At 39.5% G+C, this 16,004-nt stretch overlaps 1 protein-coding gene across 1 annotated transcript in view; it reads right to left on the bottom strand.

The window, feature by feature from the left end:
- vwa8 (von Willebrand factor A domain containing 8) overlaps positions 1-16,004 on the bottom strand; it is a 79,243-nt gene that overhangs the window by 32,643 nt on the left and 30,596 nt on the right. The window contains exons 17-26 of the mRNA XM_013913933.1: positions 15,993-16,000; positions 15,815-15,915; positions 13,227-13,333; positions 11,810-11,881; positions 10,925-11,001; positions 7,819-7,894; positions 5,999-6,134; positions 5,398-5,517; positions 5,029-5,234; positions 40-191 (exon numbers count right to left, since the gene is read on the bottom strand). Of these exons, the coding sequence (XP_013769387.1) occupies positions 40-191; positions 5,029-5,234; positions 5,398-5,517; positions 5,999-6,134; positions 7,819-7,894; positions 10,925-11,001; positions 11,810-11,881; positions 13,227-13,333; positions 15,815-15,915; positions 15,993-16,000 (1,055 nt within the window). The remainder of the gene's footprint in view (positions 1-39; positions 192-5,028; positions 5,235-5,397; positions 5,518-5,998; positions 6,135-7,818; positions 7,895-10,924; positions 11,002-11,809; positions 11,882-13,226; positions 13,334-15,814; positions 15,916-15,992; positions 16,001-16,004) is intronic.

Below are 16,004 nucleotides of genomic sequence, written 5' to 3'. Positions count from 1 at the left end.
GCGTGTCTTGTCAAACATCTTGTGCTCCCGATGCCTTACTCCTTAGCCAGCTTGACAGAGCTGGGCTTGGCTCCAATGGGAATCCCGTGCTTGTGCAGTGCTTCAATTAGAACCTCCCGCATGTCTTTGTTGTATGAGTCAAAGTCAAAGACGTTTCTCACCACGTTGGCCAGACCCTCATCGGGAAATTTCTAGCGGGAGGTAAAGGAGAGTAGGAAGGAAAGGCCAGAGAAGAGGAAGTAAAAGAGGAAGGGTCACCAGGGAAAGAAAAGGAAGAGGAAGGAAGGACACAGAGAGTAGGAGGGGGAGAAACAATGATAATGACAGGTGGGAGGTGGGAGTTATGGAAAAGGGGGCAGAGACAAGGATAATTAATATGATTTTCAGCTCCTTAACAGGGGTCAACGCAGGGAAAGTTTGGGATAAGACATAAGAAACGAAGATTAGTCATCTCTAAACTCTGAACAATGACAGACAACAGCATCTTTGCTCCGTCTTTGATGATAATTACAGACTCCAGTTCTAATGCCTAAAAGCATTTTCTGTATTACAAAGCAAACATGGTGGCACATTTGAGAATGATACTACCTACGTACAAGTGATGTTTCCTGGCAGCTTAGAGCAGTCCTTGGATTACTTGTATACATGCTGACTTCAATATTTGATACTTACGCCAGTTTAATATGAGAATCCACCACTGGAAGAATATATTTACAGTATGACAGACAATAGAGGAAAGAAGAAATGGTCTTTTTTAAAACAGCAGATTTCTGATGCTTTCTTTTATATAAGCAGACAACAACCTAAAACATTGTTGGAGTGAAGATTTTGGTGACAGACTTTCTTTTTTCTTTTTTTTTACAATACCAAACCAGCACAGGGGTTTGGAACTGTTTGTGTGCACACTGAATATTTAACACCTTTACCAACATACTTATTTTTAAGATCTGTTTTTGGTAATGTAAAAAATATGAACAATAATATACCATGTTTGTCTGATTAGAGTATTATGAATAAGCAATGAGGGGAGAAGTAAAGACAGACATTACAAATCTAATTTGATAGCTGCTTTCAGTACTTGACAGTTATTGAATATTTCAGAAATTTTTCAGACTATATTTCCAGGCATAGAAGTGCTTGAGAGCAAGGTGGAAATTAACATAATAGCTGCAAATACGAATGCATCCCCTGCCCTTTCAACTCCTTACTGCAATACATCTTCAGTTCTGATGTGAGTAATCTTTCTGCCATTATTAGGACCATAATTGCACTTTTAAGCCTCCATATTACAGTGTACTTATACAGTCCACTGAATCGCTGCATAGTCAATAGCAGTCTCTCCCAGTAGGTTACAGCTGACTATAGAGCACTGGGCTGCATCGATCACGATGGTATAAATTAAGGTTAAAATAGCAATGAAGGCATAAAACGAGCTATTTAGAGTACAGCTAAATTGAAATGATTCCCTGTCACACCCAGTCATTCAGACATCAATAATGGTGGTGATGGATGAAAGAACTGGGAGGTCACTCAAATATGAGCTGGTCTCTGTACACTAAACTGTTGATCTATAGTGCAAGCTTTAATGCTTAATCCCCTCTCCTCTTCTTTTGGAGTCTGTCCTTTTTGTGCTCTATAGCGTGTACATTTCTGAAGAATGTAACCACAAGGAGGCATGGTAATGTGACAGCTCTGCATGCAGCCATTCACTTGCTTTTCTTTTTCCAGATGATTGAGCTGAGAGGATGATGGTAAACAGCAGCTTATAGCTATTGATGGTGGGAGACTGTTAATGTAAACAGCATGCGCTCTGTAATGTGGCTCCATACTTTTCGTCTGAAGGTGGAAAACGGAGTAGCTGCTCAAAAAACTATGGTACCAAAGTGACAAATAAGATTTGAAAATATGGTGACAATCACTTCTAAAACCTTGTAAAATATCATTCTGAATGTAAAACAAAACATCTACTCATTGAAGAAAGTCCAGCAATTTTATACTATACAAATATGTCGCTTTGATGACATATTGATGATCATCTCGCCTATCTCTTAAGTCGGTTTGTGGTGCACATCTGTGGGCTCTGAATACTAGGAAATTAGAGGGTTAAAGAGAGGAATCGGTGGCCGGAGAAAGAAAGACATGACAAATGAGGGTGGAGGGACTTTTAAGCTCCTATGGAACGGACTGGAAAATTCCTTTTAAGAGCACAGCCAATGTGACATATGATACTAATTATTTTAATGTTGGAAACCACAGTCCTGCATCGGGCAATTTAAGGCGGAGCCATTATGCTTGTCTTTATGATATACACATCACAAATTACAAAAAGATTCGGTACACTGTGAAAAATGTATATTAAAAAAATGCAGTGATTTGCATATCTTACCTAAGCCACATTTTACTTACAAGAGAATACAGAAAATATATTGAATGTTTAAACTGAGAAAAAGTATCATTTTAAGAAAAAAAATAAGAGCATTTTGAATTTGATGGCAGCTACAGGTCTCAAAAACAGTTGTGACTGGGCCATTTTTATCACAGTGTAGCATCGCCTCTTCTTTTAACATCAGTCTTTAAAAGTTTAGGAATTGAGAAGAGAGCTCTTGGACTTTTGGGAGAGGAACGCTATCCCATTCTTGTCTCATATAAGAGTCTAGCTGCTCAACGGTCCTGGTTCTTCTTGGTCCTATTTTTGTGTCACGATGCTTCATTTGATGAAAGCCCTCTGACTCTTCTATTATGAAGCCATGCCATTATAATATATATGGAGTATGCTTTCTATCATTGTCTAGCTGAATTATGCAAGGCTTTTCCTGAAAAAGACACCTGGATCTTGTGGTAAAACCTGTATTTACCTTATAGTATGGATGGTACCTTTCCAAGCTGCCACTAAATGAGCCATGATAAGATTCTACTTTTTAGTCCAGAGGACGCAGTGTCCATGTTTTCCAAAAAGAATTTCAAATTTTGATTTCTCTGAGCACAGAACAGTTTTCACTTAAAAAAGCTTTGGCCCAGAGACAACAGTGGTGTTTCAGGATTTTGTTCACACGATAGAGCTTTAACCTGTATTTGTGGATGGCACAGTGAACTGTGTTACTGAACCCCAAGAATCACATCTGTTTTCACTGCAGTGCTGCCTGAGGGCCTGGTGATCATGTTCATTTATTATTGATTTTCAGCCTTGTCCCTCGGGCAAAGAGATTTCCCCAGTTTCTCTGACTCTTCTGATGACATTATGCACTGAGGATGATGAGATATTAGCTTTTTGCACACTGGTACCCATCTTCACTTCTGAGAATCTCTGCCTCTCTGAGACGCTCTTTTTACACCCTAACATGTTACTAACCAATGAACCCAATTAGCTGCACAATGTTCCGCCAGCCGTCTGTTTCTACAATAGCACCACTTACCTTTCCAGCATTGCCCTAATCATAACTTTTAAAAGACGTGTTGCTGTTATCAAATTCAAATGCCCTCATTTGTTTTCATTAAATAGTAAAATGTCTTAATTTAAAAATTTGATATATTTTCTGAATAAAATGATGATTTCTATTTTTAATTTCATTTTACATAGTATACAAACCATTTTAGATCCAAGGTTGTATATAACGCTCCAGTGGTGCATGCTCTTATAAAAACATGGTCAAGGTTTGAAGTAATGTGTTTAAGCTATGTACAAGTATATACATATATATATATAAATATATATATATATATTTTTTTAACTAGATGATGTTTATTTGTGTTCTTATAGGTTGTTTTATATTACGTTCCTTATTTAAAAACTGTATTTTCTTTGTTTCTGGGAAATTCTAAATTTAAAAAAAAAAAAGCTATGTACAAGTAATCCACATGAATCAAAGGTTCACAGGTCAGACTGCTCTAAATGCTTTGTTTCAAACTTCTATAGCTCTGTCTGATGTAACAGAGGGGATGCCACGAACATCAATACTGCTATTTCTAGATACCAAAGTTCTATAATAATACTTTTTTTTGTTTTAGTACTACAGGTACAGTAGATAGTACATGTACCAGCTGGGGCAGCATAGTCTTGTCAATGTTCTAGTCATGCTGATGAATGAAAAGAAGGACACCCACAAGTTCAAGAAAAAGTGTGCAAGGAATAGCAATAACTGCAATGGAAGATGGTGACTAGTCCAGCTGTTGTCACAGCTCTGCTCTGACGTGGTTATAAGAAAGATAAGAGTTTAGTATGGAAGCACTTTTCATTTGAAGCAGATGACCAAGGGCAATATGCAAACAATCCTATCATGCTTCTCAGACCCAGGCAGGAAATACTTGCAGTATAGTGACAGACCTAAAACCATCTGTTCAAAGAATTCAAGTTGACAAAATTTCAGTTAGTAACATATAGTTACTATATGTTACTAACTCAGTAACATATAGTTACTATATGTTACTGAGTTAGTAACATATGTTGTTACATATAGTAAGAACATCCAAAGTATTATCCTTCTTGTTTAGATGTTTTTTTCTTCAAAACAAAGTTCAGGTTTAAGTACATGCAATATCTTAATTATATTGGTAAAGGTACAGACTACTACATTTCCTGTATTGTGACATTCCTAGTAGAGAGGGGGCATATTTAATATGGTCATCTCAGGCATAGAGGTCTGGCTGGGGGCCCCACCCACCTGTTACTCAAACCTCTTTTTTTTATATCATTGATAGCCAATCAGAAGAAACCTGGCTTAAAGGAACAGAGCTAAAACATAGATTCGATTTTTTTGAACTCTCAGTCAAGTAACGCCACTTTACAAGAGGATAAAAACATGGAGATACCGTTGATCCCTTTAACTGACAGTTAGCTGTATGTTTAAGCTGTAAGCTTCTGAAAGTGGACCAAAGCACAGACACCCTCTCTCCTCTCGGAGACAGCTATATTTTGAGGAGACTCTCTTACATTATTAAAGCACTAGCAGTTCACGATTCAGGTCGCATAAATGTTATGAATTATTAATAAAAGGTAGTCAGTATGTACCGTATTTCAGTGTGTCTTCCTACCTGGAGGTGTTTGACAATGTTGACCACCTCTCTAGTAGAATAGGGGTAGTTGATGGTACCCTGGTCGGCCAAGGACCTGAGCTCTCCAAAGGCTGCCACGAGCTTTTGCAACGTAGCATCGGGAACATCGGGGCCATACTGTTTTAGCATAGCCAGCTCCGCTTTGGGCTTCGGGTTGTCCACAGCATGGCAGCTAAAAATATCGCCTGGTACAAAATACAAGACAGAATTTAATGTGTTTCTCTCCATATACAATATTCGATACCCCGGGCAAAAAAAAAAGTTAAGTGTTTATCTATTTTTAATGTGTTGGGGTATTAATGTTGTAGGAAAAGCCTCAGTTTCAGTTGTGCGTGTGTTTTTGGGTACCTAGAGCTCCAAAGAAGTCATTGCCCAGAAAAGGAAAACCAGGTCTGTTAGCGAGGACGATCATCCTGAAGTCTGGGTGCATAATTATGGTGTCAGGCCTCCCCTCGGCTTCATGTGGACCTGTGGAACAGACAGTTGTTGTCTACACATGACCAAAACAAGCACAGTTTCATCTCAGTCTGTTTCTGTATGAATCTCCTTTTTTACTCTGTGTTTTAATTTGTGTCACAGATTTTCACACACACCTCTACTACGCTGACAGCCTGAAGGTCGTGTTTATGAAGTCTCAAGATTGCGTTTACATTCCACTAGGAGGATGAGCCTCTCAGGAATGGAGTAGCTGTCAGCAGCCCATGTGATTACATGGGAATATGTGGAAAAACTAAATGTTTACAGAGCAGCGTGATCCAAAATCTGTTGGTACCTGTCCATAAAGGCTTTTATCTTAAGCTTCCTTCAGTGGCCTGCATCTGATGTTCCACTCGTGTTTGCCTTGCAGTACATGCAGTCCTTAATTCGTCGTAAAAACAGTTCTCGTTCTGTATCTGGGACATGTCTGCTGTCAAGGTGTGTGCATGCATGAATGTGCGTATGAGTGCACCTGAGATGATTCTGCGTCCATCAGCCAGGATCATCTCTCCGCTCTCCACCAGGGTTTTGAGAATGCAGGTGACGTTTGTAGGAGCTTTGTCGGCCTCATCTATCACTAACACATGGCCAAACTTCACTGCCTTTACCTGAACACAGACAACACACACAAACATACACACACATGCCATTTGACTAACAAAAAAGCACAACTGCTGTTACAGTTGGGAAAAAGCTGATGATGAAGATGCTGTCCCAGATAGAAAGAGTTCATGTGGTGAATACATATATCAAACTGGCCTACACATTCACAATCCACCCTCACAGGTTTTTTCACTTATTTTGACTAAGTAGTCCTAATTTTGGGATTGTGTAGGTGTGCATCACAATGTACTAAAAGCTCTGGACACTGTGTTCTGAGAAGTCATCAGATATGCTCCTATGAAAGCTGCTTATTCGACACATAAGTTGAGAAAGTTCTTAGGCATATGGGAGACACAAATACCACAGTTTCTTCTCTGCTGGCGATTAGAACAACAAAGCTACTATTATGTATTTTTATTTTCATGTATTTCATGGAGTAAACCATTAAGAAGCCTGCCATTGTCAAGCAAAATAATCCTTTTTTAAAATCTTGATCTAAAATGGCCAAGATGGATATCTTTCTCTGAGATTAAAAAACAACAAATAATGTTCACACACAACTCTGTGCCACTGCACCCAGAAATGTAATACACTATTGATGATTTTGTATCTTTCACTAAAAAGTCCAGAAAATAAGACAAATCACTGGTAATCATAAGTGGAATCCAATGACAGTCCCTGAGCATTCACATACTGTTATACATAATATTATATATTTACATGTATGAGTCCTCAAGGCTCCATCCTTGGACCTTTCATACTTACATATACACCCTTTCTCTATCTCAGATGTTGCATTCATATTACATTTCATTCTTATTCACACCGCACACATCAGTGTCACCTCAGGACTACTGAGCCCTACACTTGAAATTAATGAGTGGATGTGCCCAAACTTCCTGAAATTGAAAGAAAAGACTGAGGTATATTTTTTCACCTCTAAAGAAAAAAAGAATTAAAGTCTCTAACCTATCTAGACGAATGTTGCTTAAATTCTCAAACCAGGCAAGAAATCTTGAAATAATTATTGACTGACCTAAATATCGATAGTCATATAAAGACAATTAAAAAAAATCAGCCTATTAACCTTAATCTTAAAACTATAGCAAAAATGTATGGATGTCTGTTGTTACAGTTGTGAAAAAGCTGATGATGAAGATGCTGTCCCAGATAGAAAGAGTTCATGTGGTGAATACATATATCAAACTGGCCTACACATTCACAATCCGCAGGATGTCTGTCTAAAACTGATACAAAAATAAATAAATATGTGCACAGATTTCTTTTTAGTGGACTATTGTAACAGTGTCTTTATGGGTCTTACTAAAACTCCATCAGACAGCTACAGCTCATTTAGATTCCTGTAATTACACAAAAACAGTTGAGCACATTAGTCCAATTCTCAAATCTCTGCACAGGCTTTCTTCATCACAAAAGATGGCTTTTAGAACACTTCTAATAGTTCACACTAAGAATTAAACTGACTGAGTTACATTTCAAATGTACTTGTACCTTACAAAACATCCAGAACTCTCAGGTAAATAAGAACATGTTTTCTATGTGGCAAAAACAAATAAAACCATACAGAATTAAACGATTCCAACACAACTTGATTTGTGGTGATGATCATGTCTACCACAATATACATCTGTGACATCTGTGAACATGGGGGAAAAAAAACTAACTGACCAGAGGGGAGTCCTCATATGTAATGATGCCATCTCGCACCGAGGGCTGTAAGGTCAGAGTCTGGACTGTTGTATCCCTGCAGAGGCAAAAGAAAACGAAAAAAGAAGATGGTTACAACAGAGCCATTACATAAGAGGAAACAGGCTCAAAGAATTCTGAGCAGAAATCCATGTGGACAGTAAAGACGGCTAGGTAATGGGAAACATATCTGCTGTCATGTTGTTGCTCTAACCCGTAAGCACAGCACTAATTATGGTAGTAAAAATGTGGGTAAAGGTACTTAAAAAAAAACTTTTTAAGCCTTGCTGTAATGTGAATTACTTCTACACCTGTTCAGTGCTTTGGTGCAACAAGCCACAATGCACACCAGTCAACAATCTGCCTTGACTTTGGACTCTCTAATGCGTGGTTTACACCCTTGTTAGCATCCAAATGAATGTTTACCCTCTCTCCTCATTCATTCAGCGTTTCAAGATAACTGCCCAGGCATGTTTCAAAGATGGCTGCTGAGTAGCAAGACTGGCATTAGAAGGACTTTAGCTACACGTACATGCACAGCAGGGGAGAAGCACAGCACATCTTTATTAGACAAACAAATTGTACTTTTTCTTTTAATTATATAGTGCTAGAAAAAAAGTGCACCCTTAGAAATGCTTTCTATTTCTTAAGGAGTTTTTTGGGGACTTTTCCTTCATTAGATAGTGGAATGGAGAGTGGAGAGGAAAGCAAGGGGACTCGGGCCGCATATGAACCCATGGTGCCTCATTTCAGCCTGGTTGCATGTGCTCACCTGCTTGCCCCATAAGCTTAAGTTACACTCAGAAATGCTTTGTATTAAGAACAAAAAGGGCAAAACTGGTTCTGGTTACTAATTCTTCTACAAAGTAACTCCTAACTGAAATGGCTAAACTTAGTCTTGTTGAACTGAAAGGGTAACTCTGGTGATCAGATCTTGCACATGTTTCTCGTAGTGCTTTTTTACTTGAACATTTGTTACTATCATTTGATGTAGATGCAGTGCAGCTAAAAAAAAAAAGGTGTCAGTGACACTGTACTTGGTTTCCACAGGCCAGCCACACAATCATAACACTGAACATTTCCCCGACAACTATAACTCCCTGGGGTCGCCCAAAATTTTCTCTTCCTCTGAACATCTCCTCTCGCTTGCTCTTCGATATCTCACAATATCTGACCCAGGAGCTGTCCTAGTTTCTTTCCTGGCCGGCTGCACGTGTCTTGCTTTTTCTGAGCCACATCTCTGTAGGCCTTCAGTCACACAGGCTCCCAATAGCCACAGGCAGATATTTCTGCCTCTGCCCTGGTCTAATATTAGCTGCTGCTACAGTAGCAAACCAGGCCACATCCATGCTCAGCTCCACTTTGACTTTCACATGACTTTAAACAACTACACACGCACAGGCAGTAGAAAAATCTGGCCTTAAGAATGATATTGAATATGTTATTGATCTAGAATTGACCGGCGTCAAAATTAAACTTTTCTCCAGTAAATTGCTCGGCTTCCATCAGAGTCATTGATTTCTTATAAGTGCCGAGATCAAAATGAGGCCCGTCTCTTGGCTCCATGATCTGAGCTACAGTCAACAGCAACCCATCAATCTATTAATGCAAGAACCTGACCTAAAATTCTTATGGTGTCACCATGTGAGTATTTATAGAACCAGGGGACCCGAATTAACAAAGACTGAAAAGGTTTTTCTTTAGTTTGTCCATGTAAAGTCTTCGTTCTGGGAAAGAAAGGCCTAATTTACTGAGGAAAAAAATAGATTTTAATGCTCTTATATGAGAAGGTCAAGGCTGCCAAGGTAGTAAGAAAAATACTGGCTTCTTCCTTACAGCTTTTGGTGGAACAGGAAAGTTTAGTGATATATCTTTAAAAAACATTAAAACATCAAATTAAAAGTGGCATCAGACACACTGAGCAGGGAAGTCTTCTTTGTCCATCTGATTTATTCCAACAACTGTGTTGTAATAAAGAAGCTCTTCATTCACATCTCTCATGTTTGTCTGTCTTCCTTTACCCACAACCAGCCAGGCAGATCCCTGCCCCTCCCTGAGCCTGGTTCTGTTGGTAGTTTCTTCCTGTTAAAAAGGGAGCTTTTCCTTCCCCCTGTCCCCGAGTGCTTGCTCATTGGATGGGTCATCTGATTGTTGGAGTTTTCTCTCAATTATCGTAGAATCTTTACCATTACACTATAAAGCACTTTGAGGAAATTGGCGCAACTTGGAGCTATATAATGTACTAATTTTAAACTGCAGACTGCCACTGTGATGGCTGGCCATTTCAACTCATTTCTTTGCCATTGCATATGTGTTTACAATTTTCATGTAACCTACAATAACAGAGAAAATCCAACAATCCAACGTCACCCTATGAACAAGCTTTTGGCAACAGTGGGAAGGAAAAACATGAAGAAACCAGGAAGAATCAGGCTGTGGGAGGGGGCAGCCATCTTTTTTGACCAGTTGGGGGTGAAGGGAGGGGGTCAGGTGAAAAGACACACTATGGAAGAGAGTCAGAGATTAATGACTAAATGTGAATGATAAGTGTCTCTTAACTGTTCTGCTGGTCAACTCGGTTCCTTGATTCAGTTATAAACTGAATTTCAGATTACATAACATAATCTTTCCACATAGCTCCTTGTTACTGCAGAAGTACCCTCTGAATCAGAAAGTTGTTGGTTGGGAAGCACTACTTTAAACATGAACCTTATAAAACTTTAACTTAGCTTCTGGAACTAAAAGTCTCCAGAATGACTCCTCTGCTTCCAAAAATAAGGCTAGTTGTGCTGAAATCCATGGGAAAACAAAATTTAGGCTCTCTGATCTAATCAAACTGATGAGTTTATGGTCTCAGTAACTGGTTTTAGATCTTATCACTGGCAGCATAAATCATTAGTAAATCATGATTTCAATTAGAGTCAAAAAGAAAAACACCGTAGGGTATGCTTAGTGGAGGAGCTACGCTGTGACTGGGGGTGCAGAGTACCTTTATTTCTCAGTGAGACTTCTTAGTTGGCTCATGAAGTTTGGTTTCAAAAAGGCTAGGACAGCAACAGAAAAATGATGCTATGGTGATTCTCCTCACCTGTGGAGCTGTAGATATTCTCTGGGCCTGTTAAGAAGGTGCAGGAACCGGTCCACAATTTTATTTTTGCCAACACCCTGTGGAGGGACATCATCATCAGTCTTTATATGTGGACTGTGTTTGTAGTTACACCACAAAGATAGAAAGAAGCATCCATTTCAACTTCCAAAGAGGCAGGACTGAGAGGAAGACCCAACTGCATCCCTCTAATTTTGATGGTGCTTTGCTGTGACAGGGGCTGTTCTTCGGGACTCCCACCGGCATCCCACAGAGCCTGTCGGATCTCTAGGCCAGTCTGTCAGACGTCCAGTAAGTCGCTCTGACAGCTCGTAATGCCTCAGAGTGGACCGTGCATGGTCACACACTCAGATTTGCAAATGCCTTCTGCCACTCAGTCCCTCTCATATGCAAGCGCACAAATAAACACAAACACAGAAACACTCCTCTGGGCTCACAGCACACCATGTCCAGTCATCCATCCTCATCTATCCTCCCTTTAACCCTGCCCAGTTGGACAACGCTGGGGGCACAGAGTGTCCCCCAAGGAGTTGCTGCATGTGTCCTTATGTTACTTATGCCTTATGTGAACTGTGACTGCGCAGGGTTGGAGGGTGACATGAGGATGCAGGGAGTCTATTTCGTAACTCTTCCCTCCATGCTCGAACAGAGCTGACATGGGTGGCCTACTTCACTAAAATCCACTACTGCAGAAATGAGACAAAACCATGGTCTGCAAACACAGATCTGACCTCTGTTTATTTTACATGACAAAAAGTGGGTTTGTAATCCTGACCATAAATGGACCAAAGGTTGCCCAGGGTTCTTTTCTGTGGGCAGAGGAAATTACAATATGGTGAAATTAATACGCTTTCAAACATCACTCACCTGGTTTCCCACTAAGAGGAGGTGCTCTCCTAACAGAAAGTCTTTCAGCATGTCCTCCATCACCATCATGTGCTGCAGAGATATTTAAGCAAACACATATTCAGCTGAACAAGTAGCTCAGATTGTAATTTAACCCAGATGGATGTTGCAAAGAGCAATACTGCTTACAGTTGAGAATAAATCAGCTTAAAATGTATTAAAAACAACAAAGTTTGCTCAGAAAACAGGTCATTCATAAAGTAGGTCATCCTCGTTGCTTCCATCCTATCTCAACCTCTTCCACCTTTTTTATTTCGGACCAAAACACGGGCAGGCAGAGGAAAAAGCGCAAAATGGGGACATGAAGAAAGAGATAAATCATCAGTGTTGCCAGAGGATGTCACAGTATCATTACCATTGCTGGTTGTTTTTTGGATATACTGCAATTAATGTCACCAATAAGGCAAGGATTAGGCACAGGACACTAGCATTAAAGCAAACAAAAACCTACTGATTTATCCGCTGAGGAAAGCGATCTGTGAACAGGATACCAAAGGCAAAATTTATGGAACTTGCTGCATTTAAAGATTTGATTCAGATTCAGCTGCTTGAGTTGTGATATTTGTTACCACTCAGCATCAATCAGCACAGAGCAACAGAAGTAGGACTGTGAAGAATCTGAAAAGAAAGATAAGCACTTGGAGTTCTGCCCATTTTCACCCCCACAGCATGTACCCTGAAGCCGACGTGACTTTTGTATTTTTGGCAACTGAACATTTTAAAAACTGCAAAAACACAAAGTCCATCAGGAGGAAGCTTTTTTTTAAAAATTTTTAATCCTATTTAAACACCAAAATTCAATGTGTATCACACCAAACATTCAGCAGTAATCATGCCTGGCGTACACACCACGACACAGACAGTGAAGAATTTTATTATACCATAAAAAACCCCAATACCAACCAATCAGAGGTCGCTAACAGTGTATTGGGGCTGATGTTACTGCCAGGCCAGATTAGCATCTATAAAACTATCTGATAAGGGTCCAACACAGATGAGAAAGAGCATGGCCAGAGGAAATATCAGCTAATACCGGAACTAAAAGCAAAATCCTTACACAATGAAAACTTTAATCTGACAAAGGCAAGTATGATAACGATGACAACAAGGGACAGAGCTGTGTTTTCATTGGTGTATGATTGCCTGAACTGGGTGGTGGTGAATCTGCAGAGTTAAGCTTTCTCAGTTTGAGGGAGAAAAAAAAAGAGCAATTGAAATTCAGATTACGCTTTACTGGTTGTAATCTGCCTTAGCACTTATGTGATCAAATCTGGGTCATGTGCTGAGACTGAAAAAAGTCTTTTCCAGCCCTCTCACAGCTACACATTTGCTTTAGAATGAGACATAAAATACTGATGGTTGTGAAGTGCATGCTTACCTGAGGATTATCATAGAAGAGCACGTCAGGAACCTTCATTTTCTGGTCAGCATTGTAGATGGGAGCGGAGACACTCCCAATGGTCAACACACCGTCCTTTACCATACCTGTAGAAATACAGCAATGTGGGCCATAAACACGGGCTTCTTCATTTAGACTGACTAATGCTGGGAATGGTTCCTTTTACCCCAACTCAGACTTTGAGATGCAGTGATTTGACCGTACAAACTGCAATAAAACTGCATTTTCTCACATGCAGCCCAGGCCCAAACCTTTCTGGACATGACAGAAACACATGTGAGACAGAGGCGCCTCCAGAATTTTTTAATTATAGGGGTGGCCATATGGGAGCCACTAAAAATATTGGGGTGGGACACCAAAAAGAGAATTTACAGTTTTATTATGCTGTTGTCAAAAAAGAGAGAGTGCTTGCAGTACTGGTGCCTTCTGGAGCTGTTTAATTGAATTGTCTAAATAATAATCGGGCGTGCTGTGTGGTACAGCCAAGTTTGTGCTTTATCTTTGGTGAGTAAAATGTTATTATTATTATTAGCAGACACCTTAGGACTTCACCATCTTGTACAAATATTCTCACTTCTGGCTCAAAAATAAAATAAAATCCAAGTCTAACGCTCCAGAAACCTATGACGCCATGGCGGCTAGGTCTATCTTTTAAGTACAGTCTTTGGTGAAAATATTACATTGGACACTTTAACCTGCTGCTGCTGAATACAAAGTTGGTGTGATGTCAGATTGTGCTGATGCACGACTATCAAAGCTAACAGGAAATATTCTTCCAGTGGAAAAGAAGAACTATGAACATTCATAACATAATGTGGATGAATAATGCATATCAGAAATCTGATACTGTCATTCATGTCTAGAAGATGTATCAGTGTAGTTGGCAAAAATTCGGAAACGTTACATTTCTATTGCTTTTTTGTTTTTGTTTAGGTACCTTGCCTGTACTGCAGGCAGCACGTGTATTGAAGCTGCAGTTCTCTCAGAACTGACAGGGACAGCATACTAGTGTCCTTAAATGCTGAAGAAGGAGCAATACACCCAAAAGCACAGGGGAAACTGCAGGCAGAAGATGGTAACTAATGCTGCTACTGCAAAATCTCTGCCCATGCTTTAAGAAAGGCAACAGGGCTATACACAAACAATGCTAATGTTGCTAATTTCAAAGCAAAGGAGAAAATACCTCAAATTTCATGAAGCAGCTAAAAGCATGGAATTACAGTTTCATTAAGAATTCCAGGTGGATGAGTTTCAATTCAACATTCAACAACATCCACAGAATTATCCTTCTTATGTTATCCTGAAGTACACATTGGCGCTTTGTATGAGACAGCTGGCTGTGCCAGGTTAAAATCAGCTTTGCCCCATCAGTTACAATATTTGCAGTAGCTAATATAGAAATGCTTAACTGAGCATAATCTAATGAATGTCATACCTCATAGTGACATTAGCAAGCTACTAAGGAACCAACCCAACATTTCCTGCTAACAAAGCATTGTGCCAACATTTTAAGTAAACAACATGCCACCACCAAGTTAGTGGATTCAAACGACTTTTTTGACAAAGGAGGTTAAAAACATGGAAGAATCATTTTGTTTTGACATCAAATGAGCATCAAGAATCATGTACCAATATTAGTAACCCAGTAGTAAATATCCTGGATTGTGACATGTAATACAAAGAAAAACAATCCATGGAGTTCCACAGCATCCTTTTATTTTATGTTTTGATCTTACCTACAATAGCATCATTAGCTGCTTTGTCACTGAGCATTTTGTCACCAGCTTTTTAGTGATAATAATCCCACTCACTGGTTTACATGAGTGGTGCTCCTAGCTCTCACATGCCAACTCACAATAGAACACTAATCACACACTGAAGTGATCCACTGTTCAAATTATTAGTGCTTTGGAAAACATCCATTTTACCTGTAACCAGAATAATTGCATGCATAAGTCAAATGAGAGAGTCAAACCTGATTTTTGACAATGCTGAGAGGTGCTTGTGAGTCAGAAGACGAGATTATTTTGGGTTGAGCTGTTTGTTTTCTTTGAGGCCAGCTGAATCCTGCTTTCCATCTTTTAAATAATACATGTGCCTGCGCTACCAGTATGTCTACACAGTAGAAGTCGACATTTATTCTTTACAAGGAAACAGATCACAAGTTCAGAATGAATGCTAAGAGACAAAACTTTCCGGCTACCAGCTTTACAAGTTATTTGTCATTTATCGTGCATTGTTCCATTTCTGTAGAATAAGCGATTGAGGTTGCCTTTGGAGGGGGGTTACAGTTCTATATTCAGTTATTAACCTATGTTCCGTAATATTGGTACAATAAAGACTTTATTGCTGTATGTAAATGAAGCGAACTGATTTGTGCTTCTGCTGGTATACAGTGCTGTGCAGAAGTCTTGAGTCACAATCTTAATGGTCCTCTATGAATCATTCAAGAACAAAAAAGGCACCTAACTAAAGGGATGAGCCTGTGTTATGTCAACAACACATAACACACAATTTCGCATAATATACCATTTTAAATCTAATTGATCTAAGTGACTGGAACTCACAGGGATAATCAAGAGAGTGATCAGCGGGGTCTGTTGCATCCTGTATGGAGCAGTTCAGGAGGTTTTTTTGAAGAGAGGAACGGGCCAGGCTGGGCAGGAATCTAAAACACACACACACGCACAAAATAAAAACCCACACAGTTGCCTTGTTTTTATGACACACAAATCAAATATTAACATTAATTTCTGT

The sequence above is a fragment of the Pundamilia nyererei genome, unplaced genomic scaffold (assembly GCF_000239375.1).
Source record: "Pundamilia nyererei isolate P.nyererei 1_Seehausen unplaced genomic scaffold, PunNye1.0 scaffold00160, whole genome shotgun sequence".
Lineage (NCBI taxonomy): Eukaryota > Metazoa > Chordata > Actinopteri > Cichliformes > Cichlidae > Pundamilia > Pundamilia nyererei.
Note: the sequence above shows the minus strand (reverse complement) of the source record. Positions and strands in the feature narration are given on the sequence as shown.